The following is a 27556-nucleotide window of genomic DNA, read 5'->3' on the forward strand; positions in this document are numbered from 1 at the left end:
CATACCTAAAAAAAGTATTTTATTAAGATGATAAAACAATCCATACACACTTCTAAAGGAAATGCTCAATAAAAGATTCTATTGGAAAAATAGTGCTTTATATTTAGCTTTTGGGATTTAAAAACTACTCAGAAAGTCTGTAAATGCTGATGTACAGTAAACATATATTTGAAGTATAGTTGTGTAATAATTGTGTCCTGGGAAACCAGGACAGTTATTGTGGGTTGAATTATATTCTCTCCTCGAAGAATTATGCTATTGAAAATAGCAGATTCGGTGCCACTGTAGTTAACAACAAAGACCAGACCCATATGTAAAACACCACAGAAAGACTTTGAGAAGCCAACATTTTTATTAATTATATTTTAATAACTGAAATCTCTAAGAAAAACAACTAAGTCCATGCAGAAACCCAATGAGCAAAACATAGCTGTCAATATAGCTGATGTGCGAATATGACCCACAATGACAATTTAAAAAAATAACCTCAGCCTCATTTTAATAAGATTTTTTTTTCAGATCCCAGCATATAAAAAACATAATGGCTGATGAAGATCATCCGTACCTATTCTTCTTATGAAAAACATTTCCTGATACTAAGTACCATTTCTAAATTACAATAGGAATAATAATTTAGTTAAATGTATTTTTTTCTTCACTGATATGACATCAGTTTTTTCAAGTCTAGTCCTATACAACTTAAATATTCAGTTAGATGATAGAAGCCATAGTCTGATACCTTTCCTTTCTTTTCGTTCTTTTTTTTTGTTTGTTATGTAATGATTGTGCTTAAGAGGCTTCTTTTTTTCCCTCTGCAGGAGCTAGAGTATAGATTTCACAGTAGATCTGACACAAAACCAAATATAGCATACATTATTGACATCGCCATTGCAACACAGGAGACATATATGGCATTCAAGAGCTATGATTGGCTAGTGATGAACAGTGCATTGTTTCTTAAAATTTCATTTCATTTTAAAGGCCACAGAGGCCAACCTTGTTAAATCAATTCACCATCTCAATACAGATGGCATCAATTTGCCACATCCAAATCTTCTTTCAGAGGTCTTTTTTCTTTTCACTCTTTGCTAAAATTTCCTGCAAAAAGAAAATACAACTGAGTTCACACACCAAAGATTGAAAAATCAGTCTTATCATCAAAAGAGAATTTTCCCTTTCTTTTGAAACTGTTGTATTTCTTGATTGACCCTTTGGAAGAATGTGTTAGAGAATATGTATTAAGCAAAAAAGAGATGAAATTTGACTATTGGTGTTTTTTCTGGAAAAAAAAAGTTAAAATTTTCACAGTATTTTATTATATAGAAATCTTACTTGGAAAAGTGTTTCAAAACAAAAAGTATTCTGTCAGATTTCATTTCAAAATTCTAATCACTGATTACTTTGATCCAGTTTTTATTATTCTAAGTGAAAAGAGGGCATTTTTTTTTAAGACTGCCATTATTACAAACCCAATCACAATTTTTCCAGGGAAAGAAGTTGATGAGAGGGAGAAATGTTGACTTTCTTCTGTCTCTCAAATTGCTTGTTAGGGTAGTGTCTTAATAAGTCAGAAAGATTAATCAATTGAATCTCTTATATCCACCAGAAGAGCAAACTTATTTTTTAGATTTCTAAAGTGGTCCTTCTGGTCCTGAAAATCAGGGCCTGGGGTTTTTTCACCTTGAAATATCCCTCTATCAACCAGACTCCCTTACTCCCTTTGTTGGATTTCCTGGTGGGAGGGTAGGACCGTGGGGTGCAATGTCTACACTTTAGGCATGGGCCACATCATCTATTCCCCATTTCTTTCCTAGCAGTGCTTCTGGTTCTCTGCCAAAGTACTTTGAGGACAGGAATATATTTTTGATTATAACTGCATCTCCAGCCTGGCACATATTAAGTGTTTGATGATTACTTTCTGGCTATCTCAGTAGCTAGTTCCAGAGGCTACAAGGCCCATTAGACTGAATCCTTGGCCTAGAGTCAGAAAGACCAGAGTTCAAATACAGCCTTAAGACACTTACTCAGTTGTGTGACTCTGGGCAAGTCATTTAACTTCTGCCTCAGTTTTTTCAATTACAATTATTTTCAATAACAGACCTTCCAGGACTGTTAGGAAGAACAATTGAGGCAATATCTACATAATAATTAGCACACCATAGGCACTCAATAAATGCTCATCATTCTGGAGGTAAAGGAGTAGTCCATAGCTGGAGAAGCTAAGATAGGGTGTCAGGGTTTTTCAGGACCAATTACAACAAACATTTGTTTTGATCCAACTCACAGATTGGCAAAGAATAGGTAATTAATAAATGCTTATTGATCATTCAGCTATGGAGACATGTTTCAAAATGTGCAGCAAGAAGTAATGCTGAACTTTTATATCTTGATATAGTCCCTTAAGACCCAATCAAACCAACAAATATATACCAAGTGCCAATGAAACACAAATCATTTAAAACAAAGTCTACATTTTGGATTGGTTTTTGAAAATGAACTCTGAATGCTGGTACAACTTCACATGGGGGTGTGAACCTGTACTGCCCAAAGTTAGAAAGTCAGCGGATCACTTTCCATTCTTTTAGAAAGCAAACACAAACACGGAAAAAGAAAGAACTGCAGATTTTGAAGAGGCTATTTTTTTCATATTTTCTTGGTGCTAGCAATAAAAACAGAAAGAGGAAATCCTAAGGGACTGAAAAGCAAAACAAACAAAAAAAAAGCAACTATGATTCATTTACAGTAAATAAACTTGTTCCTTCCTGTAAATCTTGTCTTTATGTTTCCTCTACCTCCAACATCAGGGTGACTTTATGGAAAGTGGCAGGGCAACATAAAACAAAGAAAGGCCTAGCTTGCCTACCAGCAATGAAAGACCTCACAAGAAGAAGGCCCTAGGTTAAAGAAATTGCTTCACTTAAAAAAAAAAAAAAAACCCCAACAAAAAAACCAAAACTTGAAAGCCGCTACTGAAAAGACACAGTGACAGTTTGGCTCTTGACAACAATTGTCTTCAAGTCTGTTCCTCACCAAGTGTCCAGGCAACAAATTCCAAAGTCAAAGTCACATTTGAAAAAAAGGGCTATTACATTTAAATGAGAACAAGTTTGGTGAAATTTTATATTGTGAAAAACCACAGGAGCCACAGGAATCAGATGGCTAAAGAATACTTAAGTCGTACCTACACTTTGGATAGCAACTTTACTCTCAGAAATCTGGAGAGAAAGTGGGGTACTGAAAATAAATATGAAATGTCCTTTTTCATCCTTTTGGGCAAACAATTCAAGTCAGATTGTCAACAGAAATTACTTTCTCCTTTTTTGAAATTTCTAATCTCTGGTTATCTAACACAGCCTGAAATTCATAAAGTTGACTATCTCTTTGAATTTTTCAGATCTATAGTATTTATTCAGTTGGGAGAAAGTGTTTCAAGATGGCCTTTTTATTAGTTTAGTGAAGGGTCTAGGAGAGAATGTTTAAATCTCTGTTCTTGGATCGGGGGAGAACAAATGGCATAAGACTGGACTTGCTTACCTGAAGTTGTGTGTGCTCTTTCAGAAGGCGGTCATATTCCTTTGAAAGACTCTCAGATTGCTTCTTCATTGAGGTCACTTCATTGTGGGCCTTAGAAAGGGCTGGTAAAAAGAAAAAGGCAGAAGAGAACTGATGAGAAGGGTTTGCTCCTAGAAATCTCTTAGGAAGAAAAAACAACTAAGTACTGTTAAATGAACAGAGTGATTGAGAACTTGTATCTCCATAAAACAAAAGACTCAGTTACACTTTGTTTTCCAGACTTATTATCTCATTGATATGGGGTCCTGGCCATGTATAAATAACCTTACTGTATCTTGTCAATTATTCATAGTCTTAGGGTAGCAGTTTTTCAAAATGTGGCTCAAGGACTTCTGAAGGTTTCTAAGGTCAATTTAATAAAAAAAATATCAAAACATTTTTTTCTTTCTTTCTTCTTCTTCTTTTTTTTTTGGCTGAGGCAATTGGGGTTAAATGATTTGCCCAGAGTCACACAACTAGGAAGTATTAAGTATTGAGACCAGATCTGAACTCAAGTCCTCCTGACTTCAAGGCTAGTTCTCTATCCACTGCGTCAACTTAGCTGCCTCATTTTTTATTTCTAATATGATATCGATAAAATATAACCCATATAAACAAAAGCTTTGTAGGGTCCTCAGTAATTTTAAAGAGTATAATGGGATCCTGAGATCAAAAATCTCTGGCCAAGAGAACCATGAGGTTAAGGGACTTGCTCCTGATTCCTGTAACAGTGGTGTTGGGGAAGACCAGAACCCAGATTTTCCTGACTCAAGACCTAGATCTTTAGCAACTACTTCATGCTGCTTGACATTTATTATATACTGATGTCTAATAAAGGATCTATGTGGTACTTTTGATACTTAACTGTGGAACCTAAGTACATTTTAGCTTTATTTCCTGAAGATCAACAGAAATAAGCCAGTGGACCTGGACAGAAATCAAGAACTCTCTGAGGAAACTTCAAGTCAACACTTTGTAGGGCAGAAGTTGTTTCATATGCAAATCATGTGGAGGAAGAGAATGGGAACAAAGTGGGTGTGGAAAAATAAAAAAGCTCATGTTCAAACCATTTCCCTTATGAAATACTTGTAAGAAACACTTTATAGATTATGTACTCAGAAACTCCAAATGTTAATCTAGTGGCATATATAATTCATGCATGTTACAATGTCTACATAAATAATTTTTTTGAGGCAGTCACAGAAAAAAGAATTCACAGGAAAATTGGTCTTGTTTGACAAAATGGAGTTATGGGTTCACTTTGTATGTTAGCCACCTTCTATCACCAAAAGTCATAAATATTACTTATAAAGTCAGTAAATTAGCATTTAATATGGGCCGACTTCATGTCAAGTGAGGCAGCTAGATTGCTCAGTGGAAAGAGTGGTGGGCCTGGAGTTGGAAAGACCTTAAGATACTCCCTATTTGTGCAACCCTAGGCAAGTTACTTCACCTCAGTTAATTTGCCTTAATCCCTGGAGAAGGAATGGTCAAAGGACACTTCAGGGCCCTGGTCAAGAAAAGCCCATAGAATATAGTGGCTTGATGAGGTTCAGAAAGTCACTGGGGCAGGTGGGTTTCAGTGCCTGGGGTCTGCATCTTGGAGAGGTGGCTTCCAGAGCCCAGGGCTAGGGCTTGGTGCCACCTGGCCCACTGGCAGTTTTAACTTTCGGTGCATCTTCACCCTTTTTGGAATTCGTGCCACCTTCTCCCTTTCACTTGACAGTAGGTGCTTTGAGTGGAAGAATCTTCAAGATCAGGCCTGGGAGCTCTTATGCCTCAAAACCCCAGAGGGGTCATAGGAGGTTGTCTCAACTAAAAATCCATCTGCTGTCTGCCTGCCATTTCCCAGGAGACCCTCCTTCTGCCCATTTTCATGCCTTACAATGGAGGGGTTGGGCTCTGTGATCTCTGCAGCACCCTACCCCCAATCGAAACCTGTGATCCTCTGGAAAAAATTCAGTTTGTACTGCGGGGCTGGCTCTGCAAACTTTAAAGCGCTCTAATCCAGCTAGGGCCTTACTACTGATGCTAATAACGGACACTCATAAAACTGTGTGCCAACAGTGTGCTAAACATGTTATTGATTCTTCACTTGCTCTTCACAGCCACCCTGACAGGTGAGTGTGGTTATCATTATTATCCCCACTTAAGAGAGGAGTAAACTGAGGAAGAAAGGGTAAGTGATTTGCCCGGAACTGTGCAGCTAGGGTGCCCTAGAAGCCATCCTGACCCAGGCCCCTGCGCTACCTGATTGAGACACATAAAGAGATAACCATTATTATCCCATTTTATGGAGGTAACTGAGGCTGGGAGAGTTTGTTATTTGGTGACATAGCTAAGAGGGTCGGGATCAGATTCTGGGGTTAGGTCTTCCCGATTACAAGTTGGGTCTTAACAGAATAACTAGGGTCCATGTCATAACTAGAGCCCTTCCAAGTACTCCCGAATAAACAGCAAAGAAAAACAAAGCGCTCTGCAGGCAGACCAGGAGGCCCACGAAGGAGGGGCCAGGGGCGGCACCCAGGAGGCATTTACAGCAGAATTCTACAGGGAGGGTGGTGTTTGGGCTGCATCCAGAGTAGGAAGGGGCCTCAGATTCCCAGGGCTCAGCCTTGCTCCACCCCTCCCCCCATCCCTCCCACAGTCCACCCAGCTTGCAGGAGCAGAATTCCCTGCTCTCCCCTAGTGGGTCTGGCTTCTGAAGTTCCCCCCAGCTGTGGGGAGTGAACATCCAAGACCCCAGGCTTAGTTTGGGCTGGTTTCTGTGAGCACTGATGTTTACGTTCACACTTAAAACTGGTTTCTGGCAGGAAGAGGAGAAGGGATGAGGAAGAAGGCTTTGTCAAGTGGGATGGGTACGGGACCAAGGGCCTTTCCCATGACCTCAGTGGATCCTCACAGCAACCCTAGAGAACCTCTTATTAGCACCCTCACTACCTGGGGGAGCACAGGGAGGCCAACAGTGGCTAAGGGATTTGTCCAGCTCCTGGAGTGGGTGAGATATGTACAGTATCTTGCGTAAAATAGAAACATAAGAGATGTTGGTTGATATCATTGACTTTCTTGTCACTCTTGGCAAGGGACAGTGTAAAAAAAAAGGAATGGAGGCAAATGCTTTTTGTCTGTAGTTTCTTCAGCAGGGGATATGAACTAGTGTTTCTCATTTTGCTTTAATTTCAGGAGATATAAATAAACCTAATGATTACCATCTTATTGAATTCTCTCCAATTAGGGGAGGCTGTTATTGTCTAACAGGCTCTTGGAGTATTTCCCAGGCTTTTCTCTGCCTCTTGCTTTGTGGGGAAAAAAAGCAAACCATAATTTCTCTTTCCCCCAGATTCCTTCTATTGACTTCTGGAACCACCTTCTGTGAGAATAAGGGATTATACAGGCCTGTTATTTGACAATGAAAGTTGTTCCTTTTTAATTTAAATATGCCATATTATTTTAGAATCAGCATTGTGTGGAAAAATAAAGTTATTAGTTAGATAAGGTCCAAGATGAAGTCTTGAATTTTTTTAAATCTCATTTTTCCATCTAAAATACAGATGATATGATTTGCTAGAGATTTGTTTTGTAGGGATTGAGAGACACAGTATAAGATCAATTGGATCCAACTAGTTATTGAGAAAATGATACTTGATAGGCACATCAGTCCTTCCAGGCCAAATGAATTAGTGCTACAATTATAGTTAAAAAAAAAAAAAAAGGATAACAGATTCATAATCCTTCCAAGCATCTGACTAATCTGAAAGATATTGTTTGCATAGTGAGAAGGTTTGGCTCACTATATATATGTTTCATTATAATTATTTACTAGAGATAAATTACTCAAGTTCTACCAGGAAATGGAAGACATTATTTACAGTAAGCCTTTAACTTATTTATAAAGTAACATATCTAGCCTGGAATGCTAATTGCTGTCCATTAGGGATAAATATTAAGTTAAAGCTAAACTATTTTTTTTTTGAAAAATTTGTATCACCATATTTGATAAAACCATGACTTTGAATTCTGTGTAATCATGATGAGATTCTGAATATTGTTTTGGACCAGGAGAAACTAAAGAATTGATCCCTGAGCGGCAAGGAGGCAGTAGGCACTGACAGAAATCAGTTTAGCTTCATGGTCCTACCCTTTGGGAAGGTGGTCCAGTCTAAAATTCAAGTTATGTCAAACTCTTGAGACCCCCACACTCTAGGTAGAGGTCTCAAGCAGTCTTACCTTGCCATGCCCTGTTAGAAAACTCAGTTATGTCCCTGAGATTAAACTTTCCCTATAAAATCTACTTATGGGCCATCAATCTGCAGCCTTCTTTGGCTGCATCAAAACGTCAAAAATCAACAATGTTTTTATAATAATAAAACATAAGAAGCCAATAGAGAAATTCTATTCCAATATATGGCAGTGTACATAAAATATTTGGGGATCTACTGATCAAAGCACAGAAAAGGTTTGTATAAATTCAATTAAAAAGTACTCTTTAAAGAAATAAAGAAATAGAGGAGTATTTAGATTTCAAGGCTACTGTACCATGCCAATACAATAAAAATGACAATGTGACCCAAATTAATTTACAATTTTAATGCTATACTAATCAAATTACCAAGGGGAAATTTTTGATAAAATAATGAAATTCGGAAAAATATGGTCTAGAATATCTGAGGAAATGATGAAAAGAAGTAGGGATGAAGGAAAATAGCATTCTAGACCTCAAACTGTATAAAACAGCAGTCACAAAAACCATCTGGCGCTGGTTAAAAAAAAATAAATAGAAAGATGGATCAATGGAACAAAGTAGATGAGGGAGAATCACTAACAATAGAACTCAATAATCTAGTCTTTGTTTAAAGTGGAAAACATAAATTATCTAGGATAAACTTCTTAATTTGATTAAAAATTGCTGGGAAGAATAAAAAATAGTCTGGCAGATAATAGGCTTAGATCAACACATTCTATCACATTTCCACAATACAATCTAATTGGATATTTCTAATTCTAGAAAAACAATTAGGGGGAAAAAAGAAAAACAATTAGAAAAGAAATAGATTTTATATGTCTGAGAGGTAGGTGGCAGATATATTCTTAATCAAGAAACAGAAGCAACTACAAAAGATAAAACAGAAAATTTTGATTGCTTGAAATTCTGAACTTTTATACAGACATATTAATATAACTAGGATAAAAAAGGATAAATGGGAGGAAAAAAATCTCCATATACAATTTTTCCAGTAAGAGTTTGGTACCCAAGGTTTATAAATAATAAGTATAAATAAGACTAATGGCCATTTCTCAAGATAATCAAAAGATAGGAAAAAACAGTTCTCAAGAGAAGAATTAAAAAGTATTCACATAACACTTAAAATCAAATGCAAAGCCAAACAAGATTGAGGTTTCATTACATATTCTGCAAACTGGCAAAGGTAACAAAAAATGGTATTAGTTTGGAAGAATCATGGAATCTTAGGCACATTAGTAATGGAATTATGGAATGGTATGACCATTTTGGAAAGCAATTTGCAATCATACAAATAGTGTGATTAAAAAGTTCATACTCTTTGAACTAGACTCAATTATTGAAGTTATTACTGAAGTTTACACAAAAACATAAAGACATCAGAAGAATGTCCCTATACACATCAAAATAATTATAGCAGTATTTTTTGTGAAAATAAAAAATTGGAAACAAACTAAATACCTATCAACTGGGGAGTGGTTAAACAAATTATGGTAAACTGATGTAATGGATATACTACTGTACTAGATGAAGAATACAGAGTATAGACAAGATCTTTATTATGTAGAGAAAATAAGCAGAAACAAGAAATTAACACATAGCTAATACAGTAATATAAATGGAATGAATGATCAAGCACCAAAACAAAACAAACAAACAAAAACAAAAAACCAAAGTAGATGAAGTAAAATTATAATGTTTAAGTAAGGATATGGTGATGAGGTATGAGAAGTTATCCCTAACTCTTAATACTGCATATGTTTTATGACTTTTTTCCAAGGTGCCTGTCAGTTGTCCTGATTCTTCTCTTGCTTTTAAAAAAATACTATTTTTTTAAATAGGGGGAATTATATTTGGGAACACTATGATGATATATGAAAGAGAAGATATCACTAAAAGCTTATTTAGAAAAGATATGAATATTTTTAAAATGGCTGTCAATTTTCAGAGAAGGGAACATATTATACACTTTTCCATGTCTCTATATGGAGACATCTATAAAATGAAAGTGTATAATGTTTAGTGACTTGAATTAACTATCCTACAGGGGAATAATATTCATTTTTTTCTAGGCAATCTATTTTGTGATATTCACCAATTGGCAGAGAATCTGAGAGAAAGATTGCAGAGACTATGAAGAATTTATGGTCATGAACTTCATTAAAAACTACAGAACTAGAAATGAGGAGGATAGTAAGAAATGACACGATGAATGGCAAACATTTGAGTTGAGATGCCAGTGTTTTAGAATGGGAGAACAAAACCCCTTAATTTATGGTTTCCTGAGCTAATAGACAAAACAAGGATCCAAAAGGTAGGTGAATTGGCTATAATTCACTGTGGAACCTGAATCCTTTCCCATGCATCATTCCATTCACTATCTTAAAATGAGAATGTTTTACTACTATGAAGCTTCATTTGAACTCTTCCAGAAGATATGTATATATGTATGTACATAAATGTATGTGTGTTTATAAATATATATGATGCTTTCTTTCCCACAATACACAATTCCCATATGTATGTATATCTATATCTATATGATGTTCTCTTTTCCACAATTATATGATCATTTATACAAGATAAGATACTTAAATCTGAATTGCTAGTCTTAGTAATTGGAAAACTTCTTGGTATCAGTGGAACTTTTAGAACTGGTATTTTCTAAACCATATTTGTACTGCTTACAACCTATTACTTTATTAGAACTATTTAAAGAGAAATAACAAGAAAGCTTAATTAAGGTTTATTAGCATAATGCCCCTTGAAGCTAATTATTATTATTTAAGTGATCAGAAAAGCCATTTGCTGTCCTAAGGCATTTTATGTTCCCTTCTAGATTTTGCTAAAATGAAAAAATGATGCACTTGAAAAGGCAAGTTGTCCTGTTTCAACATGGAACTGAAAGGTGATGCCCTTGCAAGGAACTAAGATCTAAAGCTGTCTTGGAGTTTCTTTGTCTCATTTTCTGTCCTCAATCCCATCAGCCTTTCCTGGTATCTGTAAATAGCTTTACCTCGCTGCCACCAATGCTCCCCATTTGTGACTTCTTTTTGCCTGAGAAATTTTTACGTGACCCCAGGTATTCAGGTATATGAAATAGGTATAGAAATCATTTACTGATAATAAAGCATAACTCTGTAACCACCCAATTGTCTTGTCTAATGAGCTTCTACAGAGATTCCTTTAGTTTCTTTAATAGATCTTCAGCAGAAGATTTAGCCAATGTGATAGGCTTTCTTCTAGTTCTTTGTATATTCTATACATACATTAAAGTGTTGTTGTATTGATTTGGCTAAATTAAATGGGACATACACAAATATATTTTGATTATACAATTTCAGAGAACTGAAAGCTAAAGGGTATAAGCTGTACCATTGGACTCACTGGTATATTTGAAGTTGACAGCTTTAAGAAAGTAACCTGGGGCCCCATAACAGTGAGTGATTTGCCCAGTTTCACAGAGCCAGTAAATGTCACAGGTTAAGTTTTGAACTCGAGTCTTTGTGGCTCTTAGGCCAAATCTTTACTGCTTTATCCAAGATGCTATTTTGTCCTTCATTCCTGATATCAATTAGAAATATGAATACATACATATCCATGTGTATGTATATGTAAATACATATCTTTGTGTGTGAAAATGTGATTCTGCAAAGTTAGATTCTAAGATAAGGATGAAAAAAAAAAAAAAAGACATTTCTTAGAAGGTTGCCAAACTCTGTGCTATTAAAATAATGACAAGGTCAAGGGATGGACCTCTTCTTACAGTTAACATGTTCTTAACATCTTCTTTAATTAATATATATGTAATTGATATATTTTAAATAAAGAGCTTTATTATATGTAGGGGGACAAGGTGTAGCATATAAGAGGTCTGGACCTGGAATTAGGAAGACAGTTTCAAATCCTGCTCTGGACGTTCACAGACTGATAGAGGGCAAGTCATTTTTAATTTCTGGAAGCTCTTGCTTCCTCATCTGTCAAATGAGGGGTTCTCTCAGATTCTCTGTAACTCTAAATTTAGGCTTATGTTATTCTATAATAATTCCTCTCCTGAGGAAAAAAAAAAAGTAAAAAAAGCTTTCCCACAAAAGCTTTACCTAGCAGGAAAACAGGGACAAGCTTCCATGGTCTTGCACACAGAACAGAAGAAGCCCAGGGTTCTATCTGAAGGGTAGGGGAGGTGCTGTTCTAGTTTTGAACACTTTTCAATGGAATCTCCACATAAAAGGTATGTGGCACAGTGGAAAATGCATTTGATTTGAAGTCAGATGACTTGAGTTGCAATACTAACTCTTGTGTGTTATCACATGTTTAACCTAGGCCATGGCACGGAACCTCTCAGGGTGCTGGGGCTAGCTAGTTGGTTGGGGCACAACAACGATGATCATGTGGTCTTTGTGCAAATCAGTGAAATTCAGTCTTTGCATATTACTTTATTCCTAGCAAATACTTTGTTTTTCCATATAAAACTCATTTAGATGTAAGTTGGCATGTTCTCATTTGAGTATCAATTAACAAGTGCAATGACATTAACTTATAACTCCTAAGTAAAATAATTATAATGACAACACATTTACTAGGCTTGGTTAACTGACAACTACAGATATTTGGTAAAGGCCACAAAGTAAGATCGAAGATAAAAAGGCCTTTGAATAACCTGAATAGATACCACTAAGTTTAAGCCCTAAAGATTATGCCCTTCAGTAACAGTAGAAGCTCTTAGTCCCACATATAAATCTTATTCTTTTAAATTTTAGACACAGTATTTTGGAAGTAGATTATCAAAATCGTTACTCCAAAGTCACATCAGATTAGAAGCTAAAAATTTAGGGACAAGTTGATAAAGGCAAGCACATTATTAGCAAAAGAAAAAAAAAAGAAAAAGAAAAAAGAGCATAACCTAGCAGCATGAGAAAGAAAAATTGTAAAAAGCACAGAGAAATTATTGTAATAATAATTAGCTTTTTAAAGTTTGCAAAATCACAAATTAATATATAATGTAAATACATAAATTATTTTCACAACTATCCATGGAGGTAGTTTTTAAATTATCCCCATTTTAGAGGAAAAAAACAAAACAAAACACAAGGTCCATAGAGATTGTGATTTGCTTGAAGTCACAAAGTTAGTTAAGGGTCTGAAGTAACACTTCAATTTGAGGATAGTGCTGGAGCCAATGTAACAGTAGCTGCCTATGTAAATGCTAGTTAGTTAAATTACTCTAGGAATATTTTGATAAAATATGGTTAAGACAGTTTTGGCACACAAGGCTTAAGTTAATTGGAAAATTCACTTATGCAGAAAAGCCCATTTCCATTACATTTCTGCTGTAATTAATAAGGAACTGTTCCTGTGGTCATTTGATCTTGTTACTTTGGTTGCAACTAAAAACAACCATATCTTGAATCAAAAAACAGAATACCAAGGATATTTGAGAGCCTCGGAGCAGACCACTGTTGCAATATTTTGATGGAAACAGACTCAAGTTACAATATCTCATACTTCAGGAGCAAACAATACCACCCAAGCTCATTTCCAGAAAAATGCTTATAGATGACAAAGCAGAAAGGAATTTTCTGAGTTCAGATAATATGACTCAATTCAACCATTGTGACTGAAAATTCCTTCTGTGTATAAATTGAAATGATGAGAACTGAGAAAGATAAAAATTTTAGGTAAGATACTGAGCCTGCCCCTTCATGGAACTTACAGTAGGAAGATGCATAAATAATTATGTCTTTATGAGTATGTAAAAAAACATGTAAAGTAAATGCTTTGGGAGGGCTTCAGGAGAAAGTCCATGATTGATTGGGGGAAATCAAGCAATGTTTTTTGAAGGATCTGGATTTTAAAAGACAGGTAGAAATTCGACAAATGAACAAGTGATCATTAGGCTCAGGGATTTAAGAGTTTCACGGGACATGACTTCACCTGGTACAATTCCACTATTTCACAGACCTCTTGATTTACATATCTAAGCTGAGTTTTTCTCCTGAGCATCAATCCCACACCAACTGTCCATTGGACATTTCCAACTAGAGATCCCAAAGGCACCTCAAACCCAGCATGTCTGAATTAGGCCTCGTCTTTGTCTCCAGATCCATCCTTCTTACTTCTATGGAGACCATCATCATCACCCTTTAAGTCAACTACATTTAAAAGCTGAGTGATCCTTTCACTTCATCCTCATTTTCTACCATCATCATATGCAATCAATCACCAAATATTGTTGATTCTACCTTGACAACAGCTCTGTTGTTTTTTTTTTCCCACTCCATTTTAGTTCAGGCTCTTATGACTGAACTCTTAAACCTTGACAGTCTCTAGTTCCTGCCTCAAACCTCTTGCCTCTCATCCTTCCATAGCTGTAAAAATGATCCTCTTAAAGCACAGTTCTGACCATGCTACTCCTCTCCTCAAAAAACCACTATTGGTTCCCAAATGCCTCTAGAATAAAATATGAACTATTTTGTTTGGCTGTTAAAAGTTTTTTTTTTTTTTTTTTCAATCTGGTCCTACTGCCTTTCTGGATTCATTACAATTCCTTTTCTAGACATTTTCTATAGTCCAGCCAAATGGATTTTCTAGCTGTTCTTTACACATGATATTCCATCTCCCTTCTCTGTTGTTGTCTCTCCAACCCCTGAATAGGCTTGTTTCCTCATCTCTGCCCACCAGAATTCTTAGCTTCAAGACTCAGCTTAAAGGTCACATTCCTTATGAGGTACTTTGTGATTCCCCTGAATGCTAGAATTCTTACCTTCCCATCCCCAAACATTACCTTTATTTTACTTTGTATCTAGGTTTACTTTCTTTTCTTTTCTGCTGAGGAAACTGGGATTAATTAAGCGACTTGCCCAGAGTCACACAGGAAGTGTTAAGTGGCTGAAGCCAGACTTGAACTCTGGTCCTCCTGATTTCAAGGCTGGGGCTCTACCCACTGTGCCACTAGCTGCCCCTGGTTTATTTTCTCACATGAGTGGAGAGGCAGTTTAGTGAGTGCCTAAAGAGCGGGTCTCAGATCCTGTATGACCACGGGCAAGTAATTCAGTCTTTCAGTATTCTAACCAATTTCTTAAGGCTACAAGTTGCAAGGAAGAGTAGTGTGAGTGGAAGCAAAATAAGCATGTTTTGGGCATAGTGAGTAATTTAGTTGAGCTATAATGTAAAGTAGATGGAAAGGTATAGTATAAAATAGGGCTGAAAATGGCACCAGAATGGTTTCATCTTAGATGGAAGAATGTGACCTTTACTCAGAAGGGGAACAGAAGAGGCACTGGAGAATTTTGGGCAGAGGAGTGACTTGTGTTAACTTATGTACGTGAAATATTCTCCTTGTAGTAATAAACTATTTCTTTGTTTCTTTTTTTAAATTATAAAAACCTTTTATTTTCAAAATATATGCAGACAGTTTTCAATAATCATTCTTGCAAAAGCTTGTATTCTAAATTTTCTTTCTCCCTTCCCTCCACTCCTTCCCCTAGACAAGTAATCCAATATATGTTAAACACGTGCAATTCTTCTATACACATTTCCACAATTATGCTGCACAAGAAAAATCTGATCAAAAAAGAAAAAAAAAAAGAAAGAAAACAAAAAGCAATCAAACAACAACAACAAAGAGTGAAAATACTATATTGTGATCCACATTCATTTCCCACAGTCTCCTCTCTCTGGATGTAGATGGCTCTCTCCATCATAAGAATAATCAACTATTTTAAATGATTGGGAAGGGGCAGCTAGGTGACTCAGTGGATAGAGCACCAGCTCTGAAGTCAGGAGGATATGAATTTAAATGTGATCCCAGACACTTAACGCTTCCTAGCTGTGTAATCCTGGGCAACTCACTTAACCCCAATTGTCCCAGGAAAATAAATAAATAAATGATTGGGGGAAAAAAATGAAGCCCTAAAGCAACAACAGTGGGTAGTCAATATTCTTATAAATGTAACTATAAACCAACCATAAAAAATTAGTGACTAGGAAATTAAAAACAAAGATAAAACTAGCTATAGAGTGGTCTCATGTAATCATTATGATGTAAACGCTAAAATGAGAGGTTAGGAGATTCAAATGTATGCTCTAAAGAAAGCCAGTTGATCTGTGGTTGACAGTTTTTCATCTCTAAAATCAGGATAATCAAAGCTGAACCAATGCCATAATAATTGATAATAATTTTATAGCACACATCATCACTACAGTCTTGGGAGGTGGGTATTATTATAAATTTCATTTTACAGCTCAGGAAACAGGTAAACAAAGGTCAAGTGACTTGACCATGGTCAAGCTAATGTCTGAGGCTCAATGTGAACTTGGGGCTTGATGAATTCTGGCATTCTGTGCCAAATGTTTCACCGAACTGAAGGGAAATATATATATAGAGAAAGGAGGGTCCAGATGGACCTCTCCTGGAGGAGGAGAAGGGTGGGACTTAGGCTAACTGGGTGAGAGTCAGATGATGAATCAGTAAAGTAGACTTAGAATGGTCAGACGGAAGTAAAATCAAAAGAAATTGTAGCTCACACATAGAAAGCTTCATGATCTGCAAAGCACTACAAAGATACACATACACTATACAAATATATGTAGGTGCATATGTATATATAATAATAATGGTTATTATTATTATTTTTTTAAACCTCACAATCACTTTGTGAAGTAGGTGTTATTCCCATTTTAGAGATCAGGAGGAAACTCACTTGTAAATTGGGAAAGATTAAATGAATTTATTAAACATGTGAAATGGAATTCAGATTTAGATCTTTCTGACTCCAGGTCCAAAGTCTTATCTACTATGGCACACTGCCCTGGCAAAGAAAGAAGTGACATAAAGGTCAAGGAAAAAAGGAAGAAATACTTACATGAGGTCAAAAAGGATTAGGACTGAGAGAAGGCATTGGATTTAGCAGTTTGAGAATGCAGTTTCAGCTCACAGGAAGAACTGGAAGTTAAGCTGCAAGGAGTTGAAAATTAAGTGAGTGAAGGTAAAGAAGTAGATAGAAATCTTGTAGTGAAAAGACAAAAAGCTTTGGGAAGATCTTCAAAGGACAGGAATCAAATGAAGGTTTGAGAGTGGAGCTGAACTGCACGTAAGCAGCAAGGAAGGCATAAGTAGATAGGAAGATAATGAAAATGATAAGGAAGGGCAGATTGAGAGGAGAAGCCTCAGAAGGAGAAAACAGTGAGACAGGTTAAGAAGGAGAAGGGGGTAATAGAATCAACTGAAAACAATAGTTGAACCAGTTAACCAGAGTCAAGTTCCTGAAAGAAGGAAAATGAGGACACAGAAGTAGTGAGGAAATTTGTCATGATTATCTTTGTGAGTAGAATGAGGATGTAAAAAAAACCTTGGAAAAATTCCAATAGAGTTGGGATGGAAAATGCCATCCACATCTAGAGAGAGAACTATGGAAACCGAATGTGGATCAAAGCATAGAATTTTCACCTTTGTTTGTTAGCTTTAATTCTTTCTTGTGATTTTTTTTCTTTGGTTTGATTTTCTTGCACAAAATGACAAATATGAAAATATGTTTAAAAGAAATAAAAAGAAGCATGGGGACGGTGGGAATGCTTTGCTGGAATGGGAACAAAGAGTACAAAGGTGGCAGAGGAGTGTGCCATGTGAGGAACTGAGGCAAGGTCAATTTGGCTGAACTGGAGAATATAGAAAAGTATAATGAGGTTGGAAAAATACATAGACATTTAAGTTGTGAAGGGCTTTAAAGCAAGGCAGAATAACTTCATATGTACCTTCTCAATGGGAGTTAGGGAGTGGGGAGTAAGGAAGGGAAATCTGGAACTCAAAAGTTTAAAAAATTGTTTCATATAAAACTAGGAAATAGAATGTTAAAAACAAAAACAAAAACAAAGCAGAGGCATTTTCTTATTTTATCCTACAGATAAAATAAGGAACCACTGAAATTGATTGAATAGGGAAGTATCATTGTCATATCTATATTTAAGGAAAATTCTATAGATAATGAATGGTAATGAAGAGATACTTGAAACAGGGAGATGAAAGATAATGATTTCTGTTTTAGACATGGTGAGTCTGAAATATCTAGTTTGAAATATCTATTAAGCAGCGGGTGATAAATGGACTTGAACTTAGGAGAAACACTCAGGTTAGAGATACAAGTCTATGAGTCAACTGTAATAGAGATGATCATTTAACTTATGTAAGTTGAAAGATCATTCAGAAAAAATGGTTAAAAAAAAAGATAAAAAAACAGAAAAGGATGTAGAGTTAGGGTTCATTCACAATCAAATAAAAAAACTTGAAAAATCAAAGTCCTTTACCTTTCTCAACATATTTTGAGTCAAAAATAAATTTTATTCTGAGCAAACATTCAGAGCTTAATCTTAAACAGAAGTTAGCTCCAGGGCATAGATTTTTGGTGAAACAATTATTAAGAATCAAAAGAAAACTCACCTAAAGATATAGTCACTAAACAGTACAAAGATGAACTGAAAAAAATTTATTCTATCAAGCAGTTAATAATTTTAAAAGTGTTTTATCTTGGAACATATGTGATAAAGAAGTTTTAAGGGCTTGAAAATTAGAGTGACTCACATCTTCAGCAAATCCACTAAGGAGCGTGTAGGTTTCACTAATGGGCACCAAAAACAGAAGCGGGTATGGGTGGACTTCACACAGATGGAAAAAGAATCTCTGGTCAGTCAATATGAGATGCGGGTACCATAGTCAGTTTTACCATTCCAAAGTAGAAGATGCTTTCTTGAATTATCAGCATTAGCAAAAAAATTCATTTGTTTAAAACAAAAATGAGTCCCTTTGGTAATTCCTCATCCAGACACTACAAGAAGACAAGCTCCCTAACTTTATAGCCAGGAAGACCTGAATGCAAGTCTTCCCAGGGTGATTCCCTTATCCTGTTGGTATTCCAGGCAACTCCTTTAAATCTATTTAAATATTGCCCACATGAATTGGCAGAAGAAAGTCTTTAACAAGAGCTCCTGGTAGCACTGAGATAATAGGTCTAGTTTACCTCTATGTGTAGAAAATTACAATTTAATTCATCAGATTGGATCACCATTAGATTGTGAGTGATTGTGAGTTCCTAATGGGTAGGGATTCTGATGTGCTTTTTTTTATATCTTCAACACTAAGCACAGTGCCAGGCACACAGAAGGTGTCGGATACATGCTTAATGACATTAGTTTCCTAGATGAACCATAAAATAACAAATTTAGCTATACTATTACAATGAAAATTCACTGGCAATATTTTGAAACTTCTAAAAAAAAGTCTATCTTTTAACTATCAACTTTCCTTTAGGGGGTTAAGATATTGTGGTGACAGACTTGAATAAAGTATGGAAATGGAACCTGTGTCGGGAGAGTTGGTTTAGGAAAAAAGACCATCTGTTCTATTTTTCCCTTTAAAGTTTCCAAATCATTCTGATGACTAATGGCAACTCCTCCAATTTAATCACATTTCCATCTTTCAAAGCAAAAGACAAATTTATTTCTGCAACATTTCATTATTTTTCAATACTAAGCAGGTAAAATTGTGAGGTCCTTTTCACACCTTCTTTGCAATCCTGTGATCTTTGTATTTGCAAGCCAAATCTATTTACTGTAATGAAGGAAGGAATGAAAAAAGCACCAGCAAGAATATCATTTTCACCTCTGCTCCAAGCTCTGGAAGATACAGGCTTTACTTATTTTGGTTTTAAAATATTAGGTATAATTTTATTGGAGTGGAAAAAATGCATTTAGTGGGTGCTGAAAGAAGGTTCATCATTCTTCAAGTGAAGGGAATTCTATAAAGAGTGTACTGGTTAAAAACATAATTAGAAAACCTTGAATATGCAAAGGTTCAGTATGTGGAACTTCTAGTATGGAACTGTCTCTATTAACAGACATTCTGTCAAGCGTGAGTATTTGAACTCGGGTCTTTCTGATTCCAATTCTCATACAATTCATCACGTCAGAGACAGATGAGTTACGCAAGGAGAGGGATTGAACCTGTGATTTCACAGATATAGATAACTTTCAGATGAAGGAGTTCTAGTTTAACTTAGGAAAATTTATTGCAAAATTTAGAAACCAAAATGAGAGAGAAAATACTCAAACTTTTAAATAAATGTGCCCCAGAAAATTCCAAATGATATATATATTTTTACAAAGTTCTTTTTTCTTCTCCATCAATGTTTACTTCTTTTTTCTTCTCCATCAGTGTTTACTTCTCTTTTTCCACAAGGGGAAAACATTGAGGATAGACAAAGAGTAAAAAACTAAAACAAACCAAAACAACTCTTGCATATTTTCTCTTACATTCCTTTATAGGCATGATTTACTATGAGCATAACAGAATTCAAGAGGGAGCTTTATCTCAATTCATCATAAGAACCCCTGAAGAGAAATGTCTTTGGGAATAGTTTGGTAATATTAAATTAAAAGGTGGTAGAAGAACTAGACCATTCTAATATATAATTACATTTAATAATAATAATGATAACTCCTCTATCAACTGCTGCATCACATTTGGTATTTGTAAGTTAATGCTAAACAAAGGACCACGAGAGAGCCTTTTTTTTTTTTAATAGAAATTTGCAATCCTGTCATCCTTGTATTTGGAAAGCAAGCCAAGTTTATTTAGTGTAATAAAGGGAGGAATCAAAAAGTATCAGTGAGAATGTCATTTTCATCTTTGCTCCAAGTGCTGGAAGATGCAGATCTTAACTTAAAAAATTTTTTGCCTATTTTTGTCTTATAAATATTGGGTTAATTTCATTGGGGTAGAAAAAATGGATTTAGTGGGTTCTGAAAGAAGGCTCATGATTCAAGTGAATTCAAGTGAAGGGGAATCCAGAAAGAGTTGTGTGATGACTGAGGAATGAAATGTAAATGATTGTATCCAGTAAGGAAGGGTTTTTTTTTTTTTTTTAAGTCTTTCACCATCAAGAAAATGCCACAAATTAGGCAGAAAGTAAAAGAATATGATAATAGTATTTAAAGAGGCAAATCATGTTAGGTTTCTTCAGAAAGTTCATATGACGAAATAGGAAGAATTAGAAAAAATTATCAAAGAAAACAGGCACAGGGTGAACTGTACAGTAACCAATTTTGATCTCATAGGTCTGACTAGGAATGAGGTGTTCTCCATCCTTTTAAGGAAGTGAAGTGATAGATTATAGGTATTAGATGAAGAAAGAAAACAAAATAAACAAAAAAAACCTCCTTAAAATAATTTACTTTTTAAAGGGCATCTGTGGTGAACTCATCTGTAAAGCCAAGAATTCCTTGGGAATACAAAGTCATTTATTAAGATGACTAAGGTATTAGTTAAAAGAGTCATATTTACAATTTCAACAGATCCCTTAAAAGGGAAAAAGTATCCATGAAAAAAGAGTGAGAATTTATCCTTAATTTATAATCAAAGACAAACGAGTTACTTAGGAAGAAGGATTAAACTCATGATTTTGTTGATATAGGAAACTCCCAGAAGAGGAAGTTCTTTCTACCAATGCAGGTTGTTGTCCTCTCCAACAAATATGCCTCATGTGTCTTTCTCTCTGGTCTATTGATTTTTGGTATTAGGACTACAGTTCTCCAATACACCTCTTTAAGGGATTTTTAATCTTTTTAGCACAGCACCTCTTTGGAAGGTTATGAAACCTATGGAGTCTTTCTCAGAATAATATTATTAAATGCATAAAATAATATATATACATTTACAAATACAAATAAAGTCATCCAAAAGAACAAACTCATGGACAAGAAACCAATTAAATACAACCAAAAGAACAAATTAACACCAGTTTAAGAATTCCTTCTCTAAAAGACAGCAATTCTATTACACAGGTAGGAGACTAAAATTTGCTTGACTCTTAATTCAATGCTTACCTAAGGTTTATTTCCCCCAGCAATGAAAGTCAGTTTCATGATTTATTTTAAAAGAATCAGCTGTGTCCACATTTCTAAGAAAAGCATGTCCCTGTCTCTCTGTCTTGATAGTAGCCAACAGCACTCATGCTCTGTTGCTACTACAAACAAAAGTTATGGGGCCATTTCAGGTTTTTCTTCCCAAGGGGTTTCCCAACTTTACAAAACCTTTTCTCCACAAGCCCTGATTCTGGAACAAAAAATATTACATATCTAACAGGGACTGAGCTCTTATACCTTTTCTACAAGGATCTGCATTTCTTTCAGGAAATGAACTTCAGAATTTTACTTTGAGGGACTCTTAAGAAATAATCAGCACCTGGACACCATTTTAGTTTCTAATAGTTTCTTGTGAAGATGCTAAAACATCAATTTCTTTCCTTTCTAAAGTGTACAATCCCCGTCAAGAGAACAAGGTTTTCCTATGCTTCTCCGGATTTGACTGAGTTGCCACGGAGATGATGCTTAATCTTTAGGTTTCAATTGCAATATTCTGCACTTTGTGCAGAAATAAACAGTCTTAATTTAATTACTTAAGAGGGTAAAAATTAGTCAGCAATATGTAATTACTTACAGAATAGTGTTTAGCCATTATCACTGATTTTTGAAGACAACAGATATTAATTAGCCACACCAACATAAACAGAGAATTGTATTAATAATAACTAACTATAGCTATTAGCTATAACTATCTCATTTCATCCTTACAACTACCTGTGAGGTAAGTACTATTATTACCTCCATTTTATAACTGAGGAAATTGAGGCAAATAGATTCAGTGACTTGCTGAAGGTCACATGGTGAGTAAGTATCTGAGGCTGCATCTGAACTCTGGCCTTCTTGACTCTGGGTCAGCCCCTCTCTCCACTGCTGCACTTAGCTGTCCAAGGTGCATCAGAGGAGGCTCTTACTGACACCGAGTATGTTTAAGCAGGTCTTTCAGATCAGTTCCTGGTTTCAAATGTCATACTGACAGCAACGAATTTTTAATATAACTAAAACATGATCATCACCTTCCACTTTGTGCTAATGAAATCACATAAAAAATTAGGTGGCAAGCTGAGGACTGAGTTGTTGATGCAGAAATGGATCTCCTCAGAAAAACGATGCACAAGCATAAGTGCATGTATGTGGCTGTAACCATGAAAGCAACACACGTATACACACAGTTTTTCCTTGTTTTTTTTCCCCCTCCCCTGAGGCAATTGGGGTTAGCTGCCCAGGGTCAGCTAGGAATTGTTAAGTGTCTGAGACCAGAATTGAACTCAGGTCCTCCTGACTTCAGGGCTGGTTCTCTATCCACTGCACCACCTAGCTGCCACCCCCCATTAGTACCCCCCTCTCAATTTTTGAATACTGCCTGATCGTTTAAAAGTGACAAAAATTATAGAGGAAAACTTTTCTTCATACCTTCTAACCCAATTGGTTTGAGAGTAACTAGATAGGCAGGCAAATCAATGGGCATGAGGAAGTGAGATTCAGACTTGTGGTTTCATTAATACTAGAAAAACCAAGACTAGAAATTCAAGTGCGTGCCTTCTGTGCAATTTACAACCATAGCCAAACTGCACCAGGTACTGAGAAGTGAAGCAATTTGACCAGGGTGTCAGTGCCTGCATCTATCAGAGATGAAATGCAAACCCATATCTATGTGGCTCTAAGGCCAGCTGTCTGTTACACCATGATGCCATTCCAGGAAAATAAATAAGGGCACTTAAAAGAAAGTCCAGTCTCTCAAGATGTGCCACCTGGGAGGAAACAACATGTTGGTGAAGGTAAATAAAGGGACATACACTTTAGTTCACATCTTCATGTTTCATGACCCATTTGGTTCCTGGCGTCTTTGGGTTTGTCAACTATGTTGCTACCTGCTTAGGGAAATGGTCTGAACAGAAACCAAAATTAGAAATTAAATCGTCTTCTGTTGCCAATGGCTTCTGACAACTCCTAAAGTGGGGCTTAAGTCAGAGACCCAATGAAAAAAATTCATTCTGCATTAACAACTGAAAAATTTGTGTGCACACATGCATGCATATATGCATACAAAGATATATATGTATATTTACTTACACATGTGTGCAAATGTTTTTATATGCACACTCACCTACAGTATCAAAATTGATTACTTGAAATAAAATTGAAATGAAATTATTTGGTTTTTTTTTTTATTTGATTTTTTTTTTTTAAATTTAATTTTATTTAATAATAACTTTGTATTACAGAATCCATGCCAGGATAATTTTTACACAGTATTATCCCTTGCAATCACTTATGTTTCGTTTTTTTTCCCCTCCCTCCCTCTTCCCCCCCCCCCCCCCAGATGGCAAGCAGTCCTATATATGTTAAATATGTTGCAGTATATCCTAGATACAATACATATTTGCAGAACCGAACAGTTCTCCCGCTGCACAGGGAGAATTGGATTCAGAAGGTAAAAATAACTCGGGAAGAAAATAAAAAATCAAATAGTTCACATTCATGAAATGAAATTATTTGAAATAAAAAGTTTCAAGTTACTGAGCCATCTATGATTTAATGTTCAAAGCTCAGATTTGCATATCAAACCAGGTCATCTGACTCTTCAGAAGTCAAAAAGTGATTTACAGATACAGTTTTTAGAACAAAAATGAGGAATTAGAAAAATTATAGAAATTTGTTTTGAACATAATTCATTCAGACAAGGTAGGTCACCTGACTAGTTTGGCTTCTCCCATACTTTCTTAATTCTATGCTGGACATCCTTTTCTCCAGAAAGCTGAGAAAAAACTTATGGATAATAGTTAGCAATCATCCTTCCAGCTTTCTTAGCAGGGAAAAGAAAAAGGGAACATTATGACTGGAAAAAGAAACTTAACCTCTGGCTAACCTCTCTCCAGCTTCTGGGAAGGTTCTGGTCAACCTCCCTTTCTAGCAGAAAGCAGACTTAATTTTTTGAAAAACTTTATAATAAAAGATATACAAAAGAAAAAATTTTTTGAGGCGGTAGTGACAATAATAATGATGATAATAGTTAATATTTATATCAAAGTTACTATGTGCCAGGCACTGTGCTAAGTAAGAGGTGGAGGAGTGCATGGAAGATGAGGAATTGAAAGAGTGCAGATAAACATTTTCTATCAGTTAGATATGAAATGAAGAAGAAAACAGCTTGAGGGGATAGTAAAGTCACATGAAAATTTTGTTGTAGTTTAAGATGGATATCTTTTGCTATTTTATCACTTGCCCAACAACCAAGTCACTGTCAGACGTTTCTTATCCACAGGCCCATTTGCTCATTTCCTCTCCCAGCCAGAGCTGGGCCCTTACAAAGACACAGCATTCTGCCTCGTCTTTCTTTTGTTCTTTCTATGGACATGCTTGTAGTTACAATGTGCACACTGTTTTCTTGATGCCGCTTGCCCCAGTGAAGATAATTTTAAGATTTTTTTTAAGATCTAAGATAGAGAAGTTGCTTTGGCAAGAAGGCTGAAACAAAGGAGGGAAAGAATGGGGGATGATTGTGGGGTTCTGAGGTGAGAAGTAGGGAGAAGACAGAGCTTGGGACAGATGGGCTCTGTTTTCTCAGGGAAGTAGTAGGCGAAGCCCTCTGCTGAGAGGGAGTGGGGGAGCACAGCAGGTGCCTAAGGAATACTTTGTTGAATGAATGGCTTTTAAAAATAGGAACCCAGTTTGTTCTTGTACAGTCTTACTTGACATGGTGCTTAGTGGCTACTGCCTCGTTTTCTGCATTAAAGTTTCCAGAGTCTCTTTATTGCTGGGCCCTGGCCTACAATTCAGGGATGGGGACTGGTAAGGGAAGTCCCTGGACCCATGCAGACTGGCACCACCTCTGCCACTGCCAAAGAATGGCCTGGGTAACCATGAGGTGAAATGGTTTTCTCGGGGTCTCATGGCCTGTGCATGGCACTTGAACGTAGGTCATTGTGGTTCTTTGGCTGGCCCTCTAGGTAGAACACCATATGGGGTCTCACAGCTGGGTCTGAAGGAGGACTAAACTACTTACCCATTGTGTGGCCCCACATAGGCTCTCTTAAGCCTAAATGAGAAGACCAGATTAGAGGATTTCTTGCATTTGATAGTTCTAAATCCTTTGACTCTACTCCTAATAACACCTGGTATTATGTCATATGATACATTATACTTGATCTTATGTTACAATTATATCCCTGTCTCATCATTCCTTTTCATGTTGTTGTCTAGTTGTTCCACTTGAGCTAACTCTTTGTGACTCTATTCAGGGTTTTCTTGGCAAAGATACTGCTGTGATATGGTTCAGGTCATTTTATAGATGAGGAAACTGAGGTGAACAGTGACTTGCTCAGGGTGTCTGAGGCCAGATTTGAACTTAGGAAGATGAATCTTCCCAACTCCAGGAGCTGTCTTTACTTGCCACCCAACTGTTCAAGATCCCTAAGAAAAAGACTTGTCTTTTATGTTCCATAAATTTCCTGCACATGGTGGATGATGAGTTTGATTAAAAAGCAACTAAACTTTCTTCCATCTTTTAGAACCTTGATTCTATAACTTTTTAGGGCTTCAACAATTGGGGGGAAGGAGAGAAGGGGAAAAACATCAGGGGTATGTATCCCCAATCTCTCTCAATTACTTATTTTTTTTCTTCTTCTTTTCCTTCTTTTTTATTTTATTTATACTACACCAGAATAACAAGCATTTACACAATGCAGCACAATAAACAGAAATGATTGTACATGAAACTTGAAACCTACTATGTACAACTCTCTATTCCCTCCAAATATACAACATAGTGTATAAATTTCTTTTTTCCCCTTTTTTCTTCCCTCTAATCCAGAAATAGTTATCATTAGACATAGACTCCTAGGCTCTAAGAATTGGAAGGAACCTCTGAAACCAACTAGTTTAACTTTTTATGAATAAGAATCTCTTCTGTGACATTAATAACAAATAATTACCAAATTTCCATTCAAATCCCTCCCAATACATATGTCCACACACAATGTGATCTCATTACTTATTTAATTGGAATACTCTATTGATTTCCTTGTTGGTCTTCTCTCTTCAATTTTTCTTCTCTACAGCAGCTAAAATAATCTTCCAAAGGCACAGGCCTTACTATGTCACTTCTCTGCTTAAAAAAAAAAATTCTTTAGCTGCTTCACATTATTTCCATATTTAAAAAATTTTTCTTTTGTGTGTCATTTAAAACCCTCCACAGTCTGGCTCAAAACTAATTTTTAGGCACATGTAGTGCCAAGCACATGAGACTGCTAGCTATTTCTTGAGCTTGATAGTCCATCTCTTACCTGTGCTAGAATGTACTCTTTTCTCAAGTCTACCTCTTCCAACTTTACTCTGTACCCCAAGCTTAGCTCAGGTGCCATCTCCTGTATGAAACATCCTCTAATTCCCCAGATTGTTGGTAATCTTTTGCTCATTTCAAATGACCTTTTTGTGTGGTGTTGGGCAAGTCACTTACTCTGTTTTCCAGTGGAGAGAAGGAAATGGAAAACTACTCCAGTTATTTCTGCCAATAAAGATGGGACTGAAAACAAGTGAACAGCAGCAACAACAAAATAGATTTACTTATCAGTTACTCCTCAGTGTAACGTGGAGTCCTACGGTCAGAGATTGTATTTTTTGTTTCTGTATATCTAATACCTAGCATATTGCCTTTCAAAAAGCAGGACTTTAATAAATAATACTAAATTAAATTTAATGAACTCAAATCTGGATACACTCAGGGGACAGCAGAAAAAAGCCAATGTAAAGAAATAAATGAACAAATTTTAAAGACTTTACTGTAACTACCACTAATATTAATTATTTCTTAGTTTTTCACAATGTTTTAGAATTTAACAACTGTCACATTAT

General features: G+C 35.9%; 1 protein-coding gene across 1 annotated transcript in view; it reads right to left on the reverse strand.

Moving 5' to 3' along the window:
- Positions 1-333: 333 nt before the first annotated feature.
- The window catches only part of BCAP29 (B cell receptor associated protein 29), a 55754-nt gene continuing 28531 nt past the window's right edge, over positions 334-27556 (reverse strand). The window contains exons 7-8 of the mRNA XM_051962059.1: positions 3535-3635; positions 334-1098 (exon numbers count right to left, since the gene is read on the reverse strand). Coding sequence (XP_051818019.1) covers positions 1060-1098; positions 3535-3635 — 140 coding nt within the window. The 3' untranslated portion in view covers positions 334-1059. The remainder of the gene's footprint in view (positions 1099-3534; positions 3636-27556) is intronic.

This window comes from Antechinus flavipes, chromosome 5 (genome assembly GCF_016432865.1).
Source record: "Antechinus flavipes isolate AdamAnt ecotype Samford, QLD, Australia chromosome 5, AdamAnt_v2, whole genome shotgun sequence".
NCBI classification, from domain to species: domain Eukaryota; kingdom Metazoa; phylum Chordata; class Mammalia; order Dasyuromorphia; family Dasyuridae; genus Antechinus; species Antechinus flavipes.